The sequence below is a fragment of the Nannospalax galili genome, unplaced genomic scaffold, assembly GCF_000622305.1.
Source record: "Nannospalax galili isolate Female #2095 unplaced genomic scaffold, S.galili_v1.0 scaffold1021, whole genome shotgun sequence".
Classification (NCBI taxonomy): domain Eukaryota; kingdom Metazoa; phylum Chordata; class Mammalia; order Rodentia; family Spalacidae; genus Nannospalax; species Nannospalax galili.
In genome coordinates, this window is record NW_008344095.1 from 500,919 (window position 1) to 522,614 (window position 21,696).

The window sequence follows — 21,696 nt, forward strand, 5'->3', positions numbered from 1 at the left end:
AGGAAAATAGCCTCAGAGCTCCAAACACAATCTTTTTAAAGTTTTGACCTTAGTGTTGGCTTAGTCTGAAGCTCTCTTTTTGAATGGATGCTAAGAAACCAGATAAGGGAGACAAAAATTAGAATTCAACCTTTAGGACTTCACCAAACAATTTTTCTTATTCTGAATTGAAGCATTTTACTGCTTTAAACATTTATCATATTGGTTCAGAGAAATACCTCTTACATTACACTACAGAGTTTTGTTTTGTTTTTGTTTGTTCTTGGTTTTTGTCTGTTTTGTTTTATTTACAGAGACTCCGTACCCGGAGCACACCTGGAACTTACTATGTAGACTAGACTGGCCTGGATCTCACAGAGATCCACCTGCCTCTGCCTCCTGAGTGCTAGGATCAAAGGCATGTGACATTGCTACAGAGTTTTTAAACAAGTTATCATTGTGTGTTCTTTTATCAGCTCTCTTACCAGTTTTCTCCTCTCTATGCATGTAACACTGTCATTTTTTTCTTAGCAAAAGAAAAAAATTGACATGAGTATTTTAAATGAAATACTCTAGTGTTAAACAATAGAATTTGATTGTTTTGTTTTGTTTGTTTGGTTTGACAGTGAGGAGAAACTTAACATGATTTCATGACGGTGTGGGGAGGTCATAGGAAACATGATAAATAACACTGAAGGCACCAATCACTAATTTGATCTTTTGCCTTAGTGACATAAGTTAAAAAAATTAAAAAAAAAGAAAAAGAAACAAGTTTGATATGAAAACATTTAGAATAAAATTGCAAAACAATTTGTTAATGTAGTTTTGTTTTGTTTGAGATGGTTTCATTCTGTAGCCCAGAATCACCCTGAATTCATAGCAATCCCTCTACCTCTGCCAGCAAAGTGTTGAGATTGTAAGGATGCACCATCCCACTCAGTTCATTACCTTTTGAAGAGGTATTGAGTGCTTTGTCACAATCTGTAGTAAATATTTGAGAGTTTGTCAGAGTGTCTGGCTGCCTTGGACCGCACTGACATTCTGCAGAGCCTTGGCTACTGACTCACAGGCTGACGATACATGTCTGATGATGTGGCCTGCAGCCAGTCCGTAGTGCCTGGTAGTTACTCTTGTATAAATGATGGCCTTTGTAATCTTAGGCAAGGTGAAATTAAGATTTAAATGGTCCTTAGGATTAAGTGAGTAAACACTGCCCACTTTTCATTTTATAGTGCACTTTGATCTCATTTCATTAACACCTCTCAGCAATGCACAAATAACAAAAGTACCTTCTCCAATTTAAAACTAAAAATGGTAGTCAGACTAAATCCTCCCATTTCAGAAACATCTGGGATTATCTCCTGATTTTTCAGTGTGCGTACCTAATAGCAATTAAACATTGACTTCTAGAAACATGACTTTAGAAAATTCTCCACATGTCCTGAATGGGTTCATCTAGTAGTGTCCATGGTGACTTTTGTAGTTCTCAAGTGTAATGCTCTGAGCTGTTCAGAACATTTGCCGGCCATCTGACATACTTTGGCAGAGTTGATTTAAATATGAGCCCTCTAAATAGGGCTAGGCCTGTTCTCACACGTTCCCCTGGTTCGGCACTGACTGACTTGCGAAGAAGGGAAGAAGCTCTGTGGACAGAAAGAACAGTGGAGCCTTACCTCTGAACAGCTGAAACATTAAATTATGTGCAGTTCCCACGCATTCCTGGTTAGCCTGGGACAGACTGGTTCGGTCTCTTGTCCTGAGAAATTATGCTTACTTCTCTCTTTTTATGCCCACAAGTGTCATATAATTTATAGGATTAATCTATATTTGAGACATCCCTTTTTCTTGTAAAGATGTAAGGACCTAATATCTATGTTACATGTTGACTTTTTACTGATGCCTGAACATAACTTCTGAAAATTTACATTTAAAATGAAACATCTCCCTTAAGATCATAAGGGTATATTGCAAGTTCCTATTTCCTTTTTAGCCAGCTAGAAGTTTGCACAGTAAGTACTTACCTTTGCCTCCTTCCATTACTCCAAAGAAGTTTGCGGCCATAGCTTATTGTTGAGCGTCAGATTGAGGTGGCTCATCTTCCCCCCAAGCTTTCTCTTTGAACATTTCCCGTGGGTTTACGTCCTTAGTTACTTTTAATGACAGTCTGTCATTTTATTTTCTTTAATAATTTTCTTCAATTGTTGGTACTTTAGGGGGTAACAAAATAACTTTTATATCATGGTAACTCTGTACTTTCCAATAGAACTACTGTTGTATCTTTAAGAATACTCTTATGGGACTGAAGAGATGGCTCAGCAGTTAAGAGCACTGACTGCTCTTGCAGAGGACCCAGGTTCGATTCCCAGCACCCACATGGTGGCTACGAACCGTCCTTAACTCCAGTTCCAGAAGAATCTGAAGCCCTCTTCTGTCCTCCACGGCATTGCACGACACGGGTGCACTCACATACATGCAGGCAATACACTCATACACATAAAATAAATATAATAAATAAAATAGTTTTTTAAAAAGAATACACTTACAAATATACTTAAGAATAGACTTTAAGAATATGCTGGTAAATAATTTTGACTCTACACATTTAAAGGGTATTTTATTTGTTCTTTTATATATAATGTACCTGCTAACAGCATTTAGAAAGGCAAGATTAGAGTTAGTTATAAATTCACCCAGCCTATGAAGTCTTTGAGGATAACTTTGTCTTCGTTTTTGTCCGTAACTTATGGCTAATTTCTAAGCACAGCGCATTAGTTGGAAGGGAATACAAATACTCTAAACATATATGCTATATATAGCATTGTCTTGAAAGTGTGTTTTATAACGTGTGTGGTAATACTTTTTCTCCAGAGGTTGGGTTATTTGACTTTTGAGTCAGTTGTTATGGTAGACGTAAACTAAGCTTGTATTTGTCATAACCATTTTAGAAATCATCCCACTCTACGGAATGTCGAGCTACATCACCCGAGAAGACCAGTACAGCAAGCCACCACCACACAAAAAGCTGAAAGACCGCCAGATTGACCGCCAGAACCGCCTCAACAGCCCTCCTTCCTCCATCTACAAGAGCAACTGTGCCACTGTGTACAATGGCTACGGGAAAGGCCACAGCGGAGGGAGCGGTGGGGGCGGGGGCGGGGGCAGCGGCGGTGGGCCCGGGATCAAGAAGACGGAGCGGAGAGCAAGAAGCAGCCCGAAGTCCAACGATGCAGACTTGCAAGGTAATGCTGCAGGCGTTTGCCTACGGGGTGGACGAGGGTGGCCTGGGCATCCTGAGAGCATGGTTTTTCCCATGGGAGCGTTAATTCATGGTGGGTGGCTTTACTGCTGGGACTGGTTGGGTCAACCTTGCCTTTCTTACCTGTTTCTTAGGAAAAGCTGCTGTATCCTTTATTAATACTTACCTTTTCTCTTTCTCCTGCGTGCTATAATTTCCTGCTTCATCTCAGTCACCATATCTGAAATTGTTTTCACATTGGCCCACTTCTGTTGTTTCATGTTGTACTGAAAGATATGGAAGAAATCAAAAAAGAACCTTTTTTTCCAGCAAGCAGGGTTAATTTAAATCCTAAGTAATTATATCTCATGAAACCAGCTGTAAATATTTCCATGCTGTCCTGAGCTTGGTTGTGCATGGCAGGAGTATATTTATTGTTCAGCTTCGGGCATTGGGTGTCTGAGTGCTGTTTGGCATCCTACTGAATGTTTGACAGGCTGAAAATGTGATGGAGAATCAGACTCACCACATCCACATAGTTCGGAAGGGTGTATGTGCTTTTCAGATTAACGTTGTGGAGGTACATGTGGGTTTGTAGGGGAAGGCATACACATTTTAATGACGCTCTTAGGTTAAATTTAGAGGTTTTAGAAGAAAAACAGAGCTTTTTTTCCAAGACTTAGGGAAGACTAACATAAGTTAAAGAAGACAACATTTTGACAGCTATGGGAGTTTATAAATAAGAAAATGACTGGGAGCAAAGATGATCATCTATCAGAGACAAGAAAACTGATACGACACCCAGTCCTTTGTGTGTGTGTATGCATGGGTGCATGTGTCTGTCAGTGCACGTAGCCACCAGAGGAGGACATTGGTGTCCTGCTCTATCACTCTCTTCCCTGTTCCATTCAGACAGAGTCTCTGACTGAACCTGAGGAGGACACTGAGTGTCCTGCTCTATCACTCTCTGCCTTGTGCCATTCAGACAGTCTCTGACTGAACCTGGAGTTTGCCGGCAGCTGCCAGCCCAGTGATGCCCATTTCCACTCCTTCATGCTTGCTGGCAAGCACTCTTATCCACTAAGTGTCTCTCCAGTTCTGCGTCTTCCTTATTATAACGCATCAAAGTCGAGATGGACTGTGGCTGTTACCACATTTGTGAGAGAAAAGGACGGGAGTGTGTTTTCTTGACTCTAGAAGACTGGCCTCTGACAAAAGGAGGAAAGCCTAGTAAAACCCATCCTTGGCCTAATTTCATTTGGGGCCAAGAGAAAAGGTGTGGTGAGATCAGTAGGTCGTGAGGGCTTTGTAGATTCTTTTAAATCTTGTTCTTCACTGTTTTTTTTTTTTTTTCATCTTCTTTCATGCAGTTCCATATCCTTAAAATTCTTTTAACAAAACTTAAACTGGGATCATCTGAAAGAAAGAGACTCAGAGTTCAGGAAGTCTTTTAAATGACTCATGAGCAAAGGTGCTATGTCTGGAATATAAAATGTTTTTTCTCTGAGCTGCAGGTCCTGCTGTGTTACCCAGGCTAGTCTTGAACTCTCCAAGGCACAATCTTCCCACCTTATTGACCCAGGTAGTGGGGATTACAGGCTCATACCATTGTGTTAATATAATTTTTGTCAAATCACACTATGGTTTCTAAGTTTAGAATATGTTTTATTATTTGAAAATATTTTACATCTTAAAAATCCAGCATGGACTGAGGAGGTAGGCAAGGAGCCCCAGCCATAGGTGAGGAACTCTTGGCAATTGATAGCTGCTGGGAGAGGGAGAGTCAGTTTTTACTGGTGTGATGCCTGCTAGGTTGACCAGACTCCAAGGGACAGACCCGCCCCCAAGAACATTTGGGAAACACAGATTAGACTCAATAGACCTTTAAAAGAAACCAAAAAGGGAAAATAATAATAAAAAGAAGACATGAAAGCAGAAGGCAGTGCAGAGAGGGAGGGGCTTGAAGGTGATCAGAGTACGTTGAATTCTCAAATCAGTAAAAATAAAAAATTTTTTTTGGTCTTTTTGAGACAGGGTCTCCCTGTAGCCCCAGCTGTCCTGGAACTCACTATGTAGACCAGGCTGGCCTGAACTCACAGAGATGTGCCTGCCTCTGCCTCCCGAGTGCTAGGATCAAAGGCGTGCACCACCATGCTTGGCAAAAATATTTTTTAAATAGAAGAAAAACTTCTTTATCTTGATGGACACATCATTTGCACATGCTTATAGATGATGTGTCATATTTATTCATGTAGAATAATGGGTATTTAACAGTGTTCAAGTTCAACATAGGTATGTAAGAAAATTCACATGTACAAATTAGGAATAAATTGTTGAAAGGAGAATTTTCATCCAAAGAAATATGAAAAAGTATGTTTAAGTTGTCCATATTTAAGGCAGATGACATAGAGCCTTGCAGCTGAAGCAGATATACTCAATTTAAGTGAAAGATCGGGGCGCACAGATAATAAGGGAAGGCCGAGCCGATGGGTCAGTATTGAAGTCACCACCAGAATTACCGCAGCTCAAGATTTATTTTGTAAATTCCTTTTGTCTGTGCACAGTTTTTGCATCTGCATGTGCCTCAGCATTCTCTCCAACCTACACTTTAACATCTTACAGTTGTAGAAGAGCCGGCCTTGCACTGACACCTGTATGGAAATATTTGGTGACATAGCCAGGTCTGCAAGCATTTTCATATTTTACCTTATGTGAGAGGCAGTGTGTACAGCGATTTGGGGAAGCATAAGCACTTGGCTCTTGTGCAGAAAACACATTATTTTGTTAGGTAATGGTGACCTCACAGGTGCTCTAGACTTCAAGGACCCCGTGTTTGACGAGGCCACGGGGAAGGCCGAGACCAACCTGAGCTCGGCCCGTCCACCCTTTTCTCATTTCTTCTGTTTTTGCTTCTCAGAAGCACTCAGTCCCTCTCCTCATGTGGTTTATCCATAAAATAATCAGATGGGGGCTGGCGAGACGGCTCAGCCAAATAACTCAGCCATGAGCATCTTAGCTCATTCTTCGACTCACAGCACCACCTGACATATTAAACTACAGTTAACACTGTTATGATTTCCATGTGTGGTCTGCTGAAGACTTGGAAGTGCCCTTAACCCTGGCATGTAGCCTGTGGTCTCTTTCCTTACCCTGCTTCTGTTATGTCACCTGCGTTTTTGGAGGAGACCAATGCCTTTGTTTCATAATTACCTCATCTTTTCCTGGAGTCTTCTGTAGGTAACCTACCTGTTCACTGCTTACAGTGAACAGATGCTTTTAATGGGATGGGTAGAGACTGGGGATGTAGCTCCCTGTGTGTGCTTGCCTAGCATGCTCAGACCCTAGGGTCAATCTCTAGAACCAAAAGGAGAAGATGAGGGGAAGAGTAAACTTTAAATTTGCACCTGGACTTAATGATAAAACTAAGTACCCCTGGGCTGGAGAGGTGGCTCAGTGGTTAGGAACACTGGCTGTTCTTGCAGAAGACCCAGGTTCGAATCCTAGCACCCACATGGCAGCTAACAACTGTCTGTAACTCCAGTTCCAGGGGATCTCTTCTGTCCTCTACGGGCATTGCACGACATGGGTGCAGGCAATACACACATACACATAAAAATAAATAAAATATTTAAAAAAACAAAACAAACCAAGTACTCTTTTAAAAAGTAAGAAGCGGATGCTGATGTAAAAAGATGTACTAAAGGGACGGAGGTGAATTGATGGCCCTTTTCTTGAGTCCTAATTCTCTGTTAACTGTTTCAGAAAAACAGCTGGGACTTCTAACCCGAGATGCCCGGACCTCATTTCAGAGCTGTGAAATCAAAATCTTATCAATGATTTTCTCGTCTTGACCTTTTTTTGTTTTAGTCAATCCTCCATTGGGATACTAGTCAAGACAAAAGGCAGCTATTGTAAGGTTAAGGATGGCTCTTGTGAACATAGCAGTCACACATTGTGTATGGTGTAAGGTGGCATCTTTGTTTCATAGACCACCACGTCCCAGTACTGTGCTCCGCACATAGTAGGTACTCCCTATATGTTCACACTTGTAAAATGAGCCCTGAGTTAATGGCTTTGTTTTCCAGAGCAAGCTTTCTCTCTGAACACATGCAGCCTCCCTCCCTGTTTCCTCTTCCTGGAACAAATTGCTACATTACTCAAGGAGCTCACCCTTCAGGAAAACAGCTCTGTATGCCAAAACCCATCATCCCTCAGAGACGGACAGAATTCCTGTCTCCTTGCAGTCTCTTGGAACTCATGGTATGACTTGGGCAGAGAACAGCTCGGACTTTGATGTCAGACATGCTTGGTTCGAATAAGGCATTGTTACTTACTAATTTGTCTGTACCCTCATCTGTACAGTGATTTGTACTTCTGTGCAATTTTTTGTACAGTGTACAATAAAAATTACAATATTTTAATTCCCCTGATTAAATATTAAAAAATAAAGGCCAGCAGTGGTGACACGCACCTCGAATCCCAGCACTCAGGAGGCAGAGGCAGAGGCAGGCGGATCTCTGTGAGATCAAGGCCAGCCTGGCATGGTCTACATAGCAAGTTCCAGGCCAGCTGGTGTACATAGTGAGACCCTGTCTCAAAAATCCAAAAGAAAAAAATTTGGGGGGTCTTTTTGAGAAAGGATTTCCCTGTAGTCTCAGCTGGAACTCGCTATGTGGACCAGGCTGGCCTTGAACTCACAGAGATCCACCTGCCTCTGCCTCCCAAGTGCTGGGATTAAAGGCCTGTGCCACCAGCCCTGGCATTCAAAGGAAAATTTTAAAAAATTAAAAATAGCCTAGCTCAGTTTTACACCGTGCTGTCCTGGTTGTCCGCAGTGCATGAGTATTCTTTGTTCTCTCTTGCTTGGGACTCTTGGCATAAGCTCACCTCTCCTGAAAGCGTTTTCTCTGCTACCTTTTCCTCTCTCTCACCCCTCCAATTCCTGATCCTCCTGTCCACCTCTCAAGTGCTAGGATTACAAATAGGCACTGCTGCTCCTGGTCTGTGTGGTGCTGGGGGCTGAGCCCAGGGCTTGTGCTTGCTAGGCAACCACTGTACCACTGAGCTACATCCCCAGCCCTTCCTTCCCCTCCAGCCTCCCTCCGTCACGTCCCTTCTCCTGTAAGCCAGGGGGACTTCCTTTGCTTGAGCCTTTCTTAGGTTGTGGAGGCTAGCCCTGTATTCCTGAACCACTGCCCTGAAAACTGCGTCCAGGCTGTCCTGAGAGAGGTTGCTACAGGTAGGAAAGCACTGGCGCCTCTGGTAGAGTTGGTGTCTGGACTTACACGCTTCTCATGACCTCAGTGTGGGGCTTAGTTTGAAAGAATTTCAGGCCTCCTTTTTCGTGCACTCCGTCCTTGATGTCTCTGTGTATGTCCCTCATAAGCTCCACTTGAGATTCCCTTGGCTCAGTCTGATCCTTACGATACCATCCAGAAGGATTGCCTCGAATTTTAAGATCTGTGATTATCCCATCTCCCGTGTTATGGCTACAGCTGAATCTGATCTGAACGTGCTGTTCCCTCCCAAGCCTCTGAGAAAACCCAGTTGTCTAAACTGCCTGCTATCTAGTCTCCTGCCTTGTGTGGTATTTTAGAGTCCCCACCAGACTCCCTGTGGTTTACCCCATTCTATTGACTGGCCTCATAATCTTTTCCTGCCTGTTCTTCCAGCTCCTCCATCTAGCAAATTCTAGCTCAGCTCTTCCAGAACCAGCTCAGAAGTCCCGTCCTCCAGCAAGCCTGTCCCCTCAAGGTCTTACAGTAGCAGATGTTAGGAGAAAGTAGCTCAAGATTTTGTTGCCTCCCCTTTTTCTCTTCCTCTCCTGCCTTTGATGTTAGAATGGTGCAGAGCCCACAGATGTTCAAGGGCAAGAGTGGAAAGAGTTGGTCCTTCTGTGTAGATTAATTGTGCAAGAGCGAGGGCCTTCAGCCTGCTCTGTGGCCAGAAGCTAGTTGAAATAGGTCCTGACTGCTCACCCCAGAGGCTGAAGTCTTGTTCCTCCGTGAGAGGGGAGTGTCATTCCTACCATTTTATTCATGATGGAAACCAAAGTATTTGGTATTGGGAGGTTCCTGAGTGGGAGTTGGGCCCCAGTTCTCAGCAGGGTTGTCATCTGGCCTCTCCAAATGACATGAGCTGCTCATATGTCTTCAGGAAGCAGCACATGAACGTAGAGTACAAATAAAAGTGCTGGTGAGGATCCACTACCAACAGTATAAACCCTGCCTGGTATGTGGTACATGCCTCCAGTCCCACCACTGGGCATGCTGAGGTAATACGATTGTAAGTTCAAGGCCTGAATGAACCACATAGGGAGGCCTTGTTTGAAAAAACATAAGGGTAAGCTGAGCGTCGTGGTGCATGCTTTTAATCCCAGCACTCGGGAGGTAGACGCAGGCAGATCTCTGTGAGATTGAGGCCAGCCTGGTCTACATACTGAGTTCCAGGCCAGCTGGGTCCCCAGGGATACCCTGTCTCAAAAAGACAAAAATAAATAATAAATAAATAAATAAATAAATAAATAAATAAAATAAGGGACTGGAGGGATGGCACAGCAGTTCAGTTCCCAGCACCCATATGGCAACTAACAACCATCTGTAACTCCAGTTCTACAGATCTGATGCCCTCTTCTGATCTCCATGGGCATTGCAGGACATGGGTGCACTTACATACATGCAGCTAATACACTCATACACTAAATACATACATACATACATACATACATAAAAAAACCAAAACACCCTGGAGCAGTGTCATTAAAGATGATGACGAGCGTCTGTGTATGTGTGTATACACATGTGCATGCATGTACACTGCATGTGTGCATGTGCAGATTGGTGGAGAGGAGACAGAAGTGGAGGATAGTCACCTGTAGACTGCTAGTTCAATGCAGTGTCCCTCTATCCTGGCCACCATCATACATGGACACACAAATGGACACACACATGGACACATGTACCCTGAGCACAGGTAAAATGGGGATGCCTGTGGTTGAGCATCCTCTACAGGGCTTTCTCCCAGACCAGTCATGGCCTAGGTCCTGGCCAGTCAGAGCCTCAGCAGCAGCTCTAGAAGCCGGGAGACATGCACCTTTATTATTGAGATAGTGGTGTTAGGAGGAGTAAGGGACTGGCAGTTCAAAGGGCACTCCATGTGACGGTGAACACGGTCACATTTGACAAAGAATGGTTTTGTGAGTGTCATGCAAGTCCGACCCATGATTTTAAATGACACATGTGGATAGGCATGGTGGTGCACACCTTTAATGCCAGCTCCTGGGCAACAGAGGCAGATGACCTCTGTGAGGACAGCCTGGTCTACAGAGTGAGTTCTAGGCCAGCTGGGGCTACAGGGAGGCCTTGTATTAAAAACCCAAAATAAATGATGAAGGTGAGAAGGTGGGAATGGGGAGGGGAGGTGGGAGAGCATTCGGTTAAAATGCATGATTTAAATGAAAGCATATCTATCGTGGAACAACAGTGCCGGTGATGTGCGCGTGGTGGAGGGTTCTTTGTGTGTTGCTAATACTGAAGCAGCAGCTTCCACCGAGACCTCTACCACTCATGGTGCTGTGTGGGGAAGAAACTTAGACACAATGGTAAGAATTCCAAATATAGAAGAAAAAGCACATAGGGCAGACTTGTGGCATTTGACCTTTGGAATAGTTAGCAATCCAAAGATTCAGTTACACTTTAAAGCAAATTCCACGAAATAGAGTCACAGTTTCTGATGAAACACAGAATGCCAAGGGGGCACGTTACTCCTGCCTTTCCTCCTCAGATAACCACTCTACCTTCTAATCCCATAGTAACCTGGTCACCAGTTGCTTAGATTTGAATTATTTCTCAGGTGGTCTTCTTTGACATTTTTTGTTTTCTCTGCCCATATTTTGTAGTCACTGCTCAAAAAGCAGGATCTGGGCTGAAGAGATGACTCAGTAGGTAAAAGCACTTGCCAAGTAAGCATAAGGACCGTATTTCAACCCCCCAGGACCCACATAAAGCTCAATTCAGTTGCACATGGGTAACAGACAGGAGAATCCCTGAAAGACCAGTTAGTCCTGCACACATAGTGGTGAACAGGAGATACCACCTCAAGGTGGAAAACTGTTGCATATGTGGGCCCCCCACGCCAACATCATACATTTACACACACATCCCTCTCACGCAAAGACAGCAGTGTCTATCCAAAATTAGTGTGTACGTTGATTCTTAGTAAAATTATTCTTGAAAAGATTTCACCAAGGACTGGAGAACCCCTTCAGAGCACAAGGCACTTATGACACAAGTGTGAGGACCAGTGTTTGAATCCCCAGAACCCATGTGAAAAAAATCCAGGCAGGCATTCCCTGGCAAGTGGCCACCTAGGCTAGCCAGGTGTTGAGCTCTGGGTTCAGCTGAGAAACATTTTCTCAACAGGAAGTGAAACGTGATTGAAGAAGACCTCAACATCAACTTTGGGTCTCCACACACATGTGCACATGCACCCACATGTGTACAGGCATGCAGAGAGAGAGAGAGAGAGAGAGAGAGAGAGAGAGAGAGAGCAGTTACTGCATTAAGGTTTACAGTGGTGTTTTTCATCTTCCGTGTGGGGTTCTGCACATTTGTATTTGTAGACCTCGATTCTTTCTTTGGCTAAATGGCGTGGGCTCTGCAGGGCCCGGCCACATCCACCTGTGCTGAGCCCATAGTGTCATCCTTTGTTTGGAGTGACGTGCCTAAGGTTAACAAGCTCTGGAATGTTGAGTCAAGGAAGATTTTCTTCTGGAATTTCTTGTACTTGGCCTGCTGTCAGATAATGCTGATGCTCTTTTGGGTAAAGTAGATTTACTGGACGCTGCGTCCCTCGCTGGCAGCTCATTCTTTCCTTGGAAGCTTGTCTATCTTTGACCACACAGCCTCGTAGGCATGCTTAGGGCATTTGGAAGGCAGGAGATAGTGGGGATCACTGCCTGCTCGACAGGGTTGACGGAGTGTGTGCTGCCCTCTCTGCATTGGAGCTATAGCTTCTAGATGTTTCGGGATTGCTTCATCTGTACCTCTATCATTGATGGATGGTAAACCCTGAATTGTTTTCGCCTGTTTGCTGCTGCCCGAGACTCTTGACCATGGCAAAAATATCAAGAAAACATGAAAAAAAAAAAAAGTGAAAAGTGAGCTCAGATTCCTGGAATTCACCCATCTTGCCGCCAAGTACAGTCTGGAAAGCAAAAATAGTCCGAGCAAGCCCAAGTAGTTTTTACTTTTTAAAGGACAATGTGGGTCCCTGGATCAGAATGTGAAAAACATTCTCCTTGGCAGGAAACTAGGCAATTAACACCACCATGTCCATCCAGCATTGACCGCCAGCTCTGGTCCCTGAGTCTGGGCGACCTAGGAGAGGCTCTGGTGAGGGTCAAGTTGACTTCAAGACCTTGCAGCTGTCTGTGTGGGATGGGGGGAGGGATTGAGGGTTATTTTTCTAAGGCATACGCCTGGGCTTTCTGACTTGGCCATTCTTCTCTGAGGCCCAGGACAGGAAGAATCAAACAAATCAAACTATGAATAACTTTTTCTGTAAGACCACAGCATGCCAGTCCCCACTCCACCCCCCTTACTAAGATGTTGGCTTTACTGTTACAAAGACATATTTGGCATCTCAGCAAAGAGGAAAGTGTGGTGCCCAAATTGTTATTAATGAGTATAGATCTGTCCCTGTCAAGTCCTGTCACTTAGCTTTTTGCCCTTGGTGCCTCCCCTCCTTCCCACATTCCTGTTAGAGTATGTAAGCAGAGATGCTAACCACTGATTCTTTCAATAGGCAATATGGGATATTTTTGCCATGTCAATTTGAGAGTCTTAACCCATTAAATCATACTTGAAGCTTGACACTTTTTAAACCTAAATATAAAAAGACAACATGCAAAAAAATACTCTTTGGTTTTCTTTTTCTCTTGAAGTAAATGTTCACAGAAGTTTGAGGGCAGAATTTTGATGAGTTTCCCCCAAATGTAATACTTAGCTCTACAGACCCATGTTATTTTCTCTGCGTTTTTACTTTCTTGGGCGCTGCTCAGAGCAGCATTTAGATGACATCAGAACCCATGTTGGTGAAGTGCATGTCATTCCCAAGAGCCCTTTAAGCAGCTTATAGAAATGATGATATGGTACTATGTTTCTAGTGGATATATAACCTTCAATTTGACCGAATTGAAACTTGTATGTTGTTCTCTCATTCGGCTGAAATGAATTCTAACTGGGTTAGAAGTCATTGGCATCACATACAATTGGGATCTTTGAAAAAAATTTAAGTCTTTTGTTTTTAATGTGTATGAGTGTTTAGCCTGCATGTGAGTAAGTGTACCATGGATATGCTATGACCAAGGAGGGCATCAGATCCCCTGGAACTGGACTTACTGGTTGTTAGCCACATGTGGGTGCTGGGAACACTACCTGGGTCCTCTGCTAGAGTAGCCAGTGTTCTAAACCTTGGGACCATCTCCCCAGCCCCTGCAGTTAGGATCTTATAGGTCTAGATTCAGTCTCAGCCCTGTCACTTACGAGCCATGTTTGTACCCTTGGGTATGGATGCTCATCTCTCATAGTTTTTCTTCACATATGTGTAAAATGGGGGCAATCGATAGCACTGGCTTAGAGGGTTTTCATGAGTTCTTAGTACAATTGTGGCCAATTGCCAAGTCATTTACAAATGTTAAGTGTTGTTGAAGAAAGACTATGCCATTTCTCTGCTTATGAGAATTGCTTCCTGTGGCTCAGAATATGGAGACATCGGGCCTTCTGCAGTCTGGGTCAGGCCAAGGATGTGTGATGGGAGGGGATTTAGGGGGCATCCACTCTGAAAATCAGCTGTTGCCAACCTGCACAGCCTGGTAGCACCATCCCAGACTCTTCCTCTGTCCTCTGCCTCCTGGCTGGACCGAATTGTCTAGAGACCTGAGGAGTAAGTTACAACAGACCAGTTAGACTCTATTTGAACCCACTTGGCATATTGAATACTCTAGATTATTTTGCTGTGTTTAGAGGTGTTGGGAAAGGGGGAGCAGTTAACTAGAGATGACTTGGGTGGACCGTACCTTCTCTCTCACTTTCTCTAGGGCAGTTGAGCAGATGAAAATGGCATCTGAGCCAGATGGAGAAGATCACTGGGTTTCACCATCTTCACTATGGCACCATACACTGTCACTTCCACATTCTGCAGGTGCACCTTCCTGCCCTGATGCACTGTGGGTAGGGTCTGCACAGCTGTCTATGCCAAGGGGCAAGGATTGAGGGTCTGGTAGGGTGTCATGGAGGCTGGACACCACATGACTGTAGAGCCAGCCTTCTCTGTTAATACCCCGTCTGGATAGGTCTCAGCATTCTGGCAGATTTCCTACAGTTAGGTCACATTGTCATCTACTGCATCTCCTTCCATTGAGTGGCATTCTGGGATCATCACCTAAACCGGCCCATGCAAAAGCAGAGTGTTCGATTTCTGGATTTGATGGTCACATTGTAGTAGGACAACTGCAGCGAGTGTTGCAGACGTGCTTATGTCACATTTTCTGCCACAGTCAGCGTTCACTTTCACTCTGAATTCGTCCAACACTCACACAGTGCAGCAGGCTCTATTTCTTTTTGTGCTATAGCTAGGCCCTGAAATCACAGAATAAACAACACAAAACGTGAAGTAGAAAATAGCAGTACTCACTCAGAACATGTGATTTGCAAAGTGGTGAGTGTTGGTACCCAGTACTGGGCTTGAGCCGGCTACTCTGCTCCAGCTGCTGTGAAATTTACATTTTAGAAACCCCCCTCCCATCACCTCTTTGTGTGTGTGCACACGCATGTGCAGATGCATGTGCAGCTGGTGGCCAGAGGACAATCACAAGTGTTGTTCATCTGGTGCTGTCCACCTGTCCATTCTTTTTTTAACTTTGAGACAGGGTCTCACTGGCCTTGAACTTCCTGATTTGCCTAGGCTGGCTAGCCAGCAAGCTCCAGGAAGCTGCTTGTATCTGCTTCCCCAGGGCTGGGATTATAAGCCTTTGTTTGTTTGTTTCTTAACACGGGTTCCAGAAGTAGAACTCAGGTTCGGGTGAAGTACAAGGCACACACTTTACCAGCTGAGCTGTTTGTCGCCACAGCCCTGAGACTGTTTCTCTGTAGCTGTATCAGAAGAGTGAGACTTTCCGTGTTGGTGAAGAGGCCAGAGAAGACAGAAATGATCAGATGCTGGGCGGGGGTTGTGCCTTAGGCACAAAAGAGAATGGGCAGCTCAGGAAGACTGGGAAATCAGGAGGAGGGAGAGAAGTGAGAAGGACCTCAGAAGAATGGCATATTGAAATATGAGGAAGCCATGCAAACAGGGAAACAGTGGCAGGAAGAACATGGCGCGGTGTCAGGAAGATTAGATGACGTGGAACAAAGATAATGTGGAAAAAGATGAGTCAAAATAAGGGAGGTTTTGTAGTTCCATTTTGTGTAGTCCATGCTTACCACTTAGCTAATGTGTTCCAGAGAGGTGGTTGGGCAGGGAAGATACTAGAAAGCCTTTTGCCCTGTTCTGACCTATGGACTTTTTTTTTTTTTAACCAGAAGGTCTTCTTGGAATAACTCTCCATGTGAATAAAATGTGCTTTTCTCATTTTTGGTTTTCCTGACGGTTTTGTGATGCCAACACACATTGATTTCACAAGCAAATTCAAATCAGTTCTTGGGTCTGGGGATGCAGCTGTTGGCAGAGTGCTGGCATGGGTGAAGTCAGGGGTCTGAGTCCCAGCATAAACTGAGCCTGGTAAATGCCTGTAATCTCAGGTCTTGGGAGGTAGAGGCTGGAGAACCAGATGTTCAAAGTCATCCTCAGCTATGTAGTGAGTTGGAGGCCTGGGCAATGTGAGACCCTGTACTTATTTACTTACTTAATTAATTAATTAAATTTTAGTAGGATTTAAAAGAGTAGCAATACATCATTTTGACTTACGTTCAGAATGGCAATCCAGAGTTGGTCACCTGGTGTTCTTGAGTTTTGATATTCTTAAAACCTAGAATCAGAATTTTTCTAGTTTGGGGTTTTAAGTTGAAAATTAAGCTGAAGAAAGAAAGCAACTACCTCTCCTTCATCCTTGAGTTAGTTTGCCCTTCTTGAAAGCAATCTGCCATAGTAGTTGAGGTATGATTACCCTAAGTACTCTGACAAACCAAAATCACTCTCATATTACCCCCACATGTAATAAAAAGAGCATGTGCAGCCCTTCTGTGGAACTCCTGTCTTGCTTTGTAGATTTATCCGAATCACCCACAAAAGCAACCTTCAAAAACTGAGTAAAAAAAACTGATCTAGCAGTTATTTTTTGAAAAGTCTTTCATAAACGCGTTTATTCCTTAATTCGCTTGCTGCATGCCCACCGACCTCTTTCCCCTGATTATTTGAAAAGACAAATGAGATGGGAACTTTTATAAAAGCCCTAAAACCAAGAGGGCTAGAGAAACTGCCATAGTTAAGGTTCACTGCGTTCCTCAAAACTATTTGAGTGTCTTGCCAAGCACATTTTAAAAATGAATATTTAGTCCTTTGGGAAGATTTATCTTTTGGTGCAGTGTTGCTGCAAAGAGCTCCATAAGAGACCAGTGTCTGTTGAACGCTCTTAAAAATCATGTGCTACTTAAGTGGAAAGGGGCTCTTGGTGCTTTACTTATTCAGCTCTCAAATTGTTGTGTTCGTTTTTAAAGTATATTGAAAGCATCATTTGCTGGTTACGGCGTGGGAAGGTGACTCAAACGTGCAGACTGCTTTTCAATTTGAAAACGATGTTTTCAGTTCCTATAAGAATTAATTACATGTGTGCGAAGCACTGTTGTCATAGATTTTAATCTCTGACTGTAGTGGTCTCAGCACCGTGTAGAACTTCAGGCATGAAGACAAAGCTGTCTCTTTTGCATTAGATAAGCATACCACACTAGTACTTCACAGAAGATCCTATTTTAGGTTGTAGTATAAGTGTCGCGGTGACCTTTTGACCTCCTCTCGGTATGATTATGCAGTGCATACATGCTTATTTTCCACATCAGGTTTGTAAGATCGTATGGGGCCAGTTGTTTATGACTCTGCAGCCATGCTCCTCCATATTGAGACAGGGTCTTGCTACATAGCCCAGGCTGGCCTTGAGCTGATCCTCCAGCCTCAGTCCTATGTACTGGAATTACAGGTATGCTCCACTGTGCCTGGCCCCATTTGTTAATTTTTAATCTTTAGTAATATCCTCAGTAGCAGTTAAACAGCCCTGGAGAGGAGTTTAGAAGATGGTATTAACAGTTGTGGTAAAGACTCAGTGTATGAAGAGAACCTGGAACCTAAAACTCTTTCTGGGATTCATTTGTAATATGGATAGACCCAAGGACGTTGCTATTTTTAATAGGTCAAACGTAATCAAATACTAGAAATTTTATATGATTTAACCTGGGTCCAAACCTTCACTATGCCTGCCAATTCATAGCATCCAAACCAAGTATATTTCTATTCTATTTCTCACCTGTTGTTATGGCAGAGTTAATTCAAAATGTTAAAAAAGAATTAAAAGGCTTAGGGTGGGGAGAAGCATTGAACGGCAAGGACCTCAGGTGATTTGTTCACTAATATGTTAGTTTCACAACCAGCATATGAAATGCTCTATTTTGGAGAAGCAGTGGGGCAGTAACTTATTTAAGGCTGAATTGGATTTTATAGATAGCACAGAATAGAACCTTGCATGGTACCACATGCCTGTAATCCCAGGATTGGGAGGTAGAGGCAGGAGGATCTGGCCACATAAAGAGTTCCAGACTTTCCTAGGCTACATGAGATCATGTCCCCAAAAGATACCAAGAAATAAAAGGAGCAAGAGCACAGTGCCCAAGGTGTTTGCTTGGCATAATGGCTAGAATTCTATTGATTAATGCTGTGAGACACTATTGTAGAAAATAAACCTCCTCAGACTGGTGGTGACAGTAGGTGACAATTGCGATAATTATACTCTGCTGAGATGGTGGTTTTGTGCCTGGAAAGTTACTTAAGAGAAATGCGAATCATTTGAGAACTGAAGTTTTGTGGGAACATTTGCCTGTAATTTTTCCATTTTATTCAGTTTCCGTTAGACTTGGATTTATGGGCACCCTATATAAAATCATTATTTAAGGACATTCTCCAATTGAGCATATTCAAAAGCGTGCTGTCTACTGCAGTCAGGAATAGATGTTCCCCTTAGCATTTCAGAATCATTTTTAATGTACCTGATCAGTAGAAAAAGAGCTTTAACTGAAACTGCATTTGAACATGGGTTAGTGTCCATACTCTCCTTTATTTTAACATTCTGAGTAGACCTCCTCTGTCTGCCAGGCCCTCAAAATTCAGTAATAGATCTCAGTTCTGTCTTTGTAGGAGAATGGAGTAGAAATAATAATATGCGATCAAGTCATGCACAGGCACCAGCACTGGTTCTGTTGCTTTCTGAGGGCCCAGTTCCTCTGCTGTCTCCTGTATTATTCTAACCGTCATCCATGGAGAACTTGAACACATAGCACAAACTGTGTGTGTTACTTTCCTGTGACTAACAATACCACCAAGATGGTAATGTAAAATAACAGGAAATCATTCTTTCCTTGTGTCAGAGCCTGTAGATTGCGGTTTTAGAGATCAAAAGTCCGAGAGGAGAGTCACTAGGCTGAAATCAGGGAGCTCCTTGGGCCAGGCTCCCAGGGGATACTAGTAGCTGCCTCGCTAGCCTCCTCCTGTCTCCAGCTGACCATGTATCTCTCTCCTGTGGGTGTCAAATCTTCCTCTAGAGGGAATGGAGAGACGGCTCAATGGTTAAGAGCACTGACTGCTCTTGCAGAGGACCCAGGTTCGATTCTCAGCACCGACATGGTGGCTAACAACTGTCTGTAACTCCAGTCCCAGGGGATCTGATGCCCTCTGGCTTCTGTGTGCATTGCATGTGCAGGTGCATTAACATACATGCAGGCAAGACATCTGTACACATAAAATAAAAATTAATTAATTAAAAAGAGAACACATGAATTCATTTAAGGCCCATCTGGTAACCCAGGGTAATTTTCTCATCCCACAGCCCTTAATCACGTTACCCCACAGCTTAGCAGTGTCAGATAACTTGCATACTCCAAGGGCTGCATGTGGCCGTCCTTTCAGAAGCCACTTTCAGTTACTCTGTGTTGCTTCAGCACTTCTGTTGTAGAAATCTGGCCAGAATTAGCTCTTGACCTCACATCCTGTTAGCTCTGATTGACACAGTCCCTCACCTTCCTCAGCACTGGCCGTAGAGTTTGAGGTATATTGTGTAAACACAGCACATCTGTCTGTCTCTAGTGACGTAACTGGTAGTCCTCTGCAGAGGTAGGCAGTTCACACAGGGAGAGTTAGCATAGGAAATTAAGCTAATACAGGAAAGTCCTCAAGTTGAGTGCTGTGATATCTGTTCCCTTTTCCCTTGTGTTTTTCTCAGCTTCTCATTGCCGTGACAAATTACCTGGGAGGAACAGTTTCAAAGGATGATGATTTACTTTGGCTCAGTGCTCTGAGGTTTCACCCATGGCTGATTGGCTCCATTGCTTTCAGGCCTGTGAAAGGTGTAGAGAGGAAAGCTGCTCACTTTATGTTAATCAGGAAGCAGAGAAAATGAGAGGGAAGGGGTCAGGGACAAGATGTGACCTCAGAAACCAATGTACCCAGTAACCTACTTTCTCCAAACAGGTTCACCTTGTGCCAGTCAGCTATGAACTCTTCAGTGGGTTAAGTCATCCTCATGATCCAGTCCTCTCTCAGTAGTGCAGCTAGCTGGGGCCACACCTTCACCACATAAGCCTTTGTGATCATTTCATATCTATTACAGTTGTACCTGTATAAGGCACATGTGTGTATGCCGTGACATGCATGTGGAGGTCAGAGGACAACTTGGTAGGGTCATTTCTCTCCTAACGTCACATGAGTTCCAGGAATCAGCCCCCCCCCCCTTCAGCAAGCACCTTCATTGACAACCATCCTGCAAACCTGGGATCATTTTGTATCTAAACCATAATATTCACCTTGCCAGTAGGAGTGAGTTGCATCATGGATAAATGGACAGGTAAAATGGGGGGGGTATGTATTTTGTGGATATATTTAATGAAGTTAAGTAATAGGATTTGTATAATTCCTTCTAAGTAACAAATGTAATTGATTTCATTTCTTAAGAAATTACACAAGGACCAGGTATGGTGGCACATACCTTTAATCCCAGAGCTTGGGAGACAGGCAGGCAAATCTATGTGAGATCGGGGCCAGCCTGGTCTACATAGCAAGTTCCAGGCCAGCTGGGGCTGCAGAGACGCTGTCTAAAAAAAAAAAAAACATGAATGTGCCCTATTTTGGGCATGTGATTTCTTCAGAAAGCAAACATGACAGTTTAACCATAAAATTCATTAAATTAGGGGTTAGAGAGATGGCTCAGTGGTTAAGAGCACTGACTGTTCTTGCAGAAGACCCAGGTTTGATTCCCAGTACCCACATGGTGACTAACCACCGTTCATAGCTCCAGTTCCAGGGGATCCAACGCCCTCTTCTGACCTCTGTGGGCATTGTACAACATGAGTGTACCAACCCACATGCAGGCAATACACTCATACACATAAAATAAAAATAATAAATTTTAAAAAACTCACCAAACTTGAAAAGAAAATCCTTATTGAGTCTATGCTATTCCTTAAATGATTAGTGTCTTCCATGAAGACCCACAAATGCTGGGGCCTGTTCACTGAAGCCCATCTAGCTGATGTCGTGGATTGTGGTGTCTTCTCCTTGAGGACTTCCACCTAGGAGTCTTGACTGGTCTGATCTTGACGAGGAGTTATCAGTCCTTGAGGTGTCATATGGATGATAAAGTCAAGTCTGGTTATCTGCCATGTTGTTTACAATAATTAGTCCTTGCCACAGTGAATTTAGTGTTTCACAGATTTTAATTTTTACCTTTGAGTGGGTATTTTGCCCAACACAGAAAAGCAGAAGATTTTAACTATATGAAAGAATATTTAATATCTGTTATTCTTTCTTCCAGAATTATATAATTCTGTCAAATTTGGTGGCATATGTGTGCATCAATGACTGTACACATCTGTGCATGGATCTGTATGCATGGATATACTTGGATCTGAGTACATGGACATACGTACACACACGTACATACACATCAGAGTCAAGCATTCAAGATTTTATCATTTCAACACCATCACACACCATCCGATTACTCAGAACTCTACTGTGAGCTTAAAAAAAAATAGTCACAGAAAGTTACGAAGCAATGAGGTTGATTTGAGGAATAAAAGTGGACCTAGAGCCCGGATTCTGCCAATCATGCTAGAAGAAAACACCTGGAAGGGGAAGGGATTTGGCCAGACTGGAGAACTCAGCTTGGTGATGCAGAATCGGGCACGACCCTCATGTCGGGACAGCAGGTACATAACCATGGCTGT

The 21,696-nt window shown here is 43.5% G+C and overlaps 1 protein-coding gene across 2 annotated transcripts in view; it reads left to right on the forward strand.

The window, feature by feature from the left end:
• Positions 1-21,696, forward strand: part of Fndc3b (fibronectin type III domain containing 3B) — a 342,813-nt gene that overhangs the window by 186,758 nt on the left and 134,359 nt on the right. For both annotated transcript variants that reach the window (XM_029567042.1, XM_029567043.1), the window contains one exon: positions 2,925-3,218. In XM_029567042.1, the coding sequence (XP_029422902.1) occupies positions 2,925-3,218 (294 nt within the window). The remainder of the gene's footprint in view (positions 1-2,924; positions 3,219-21,696) is intronic.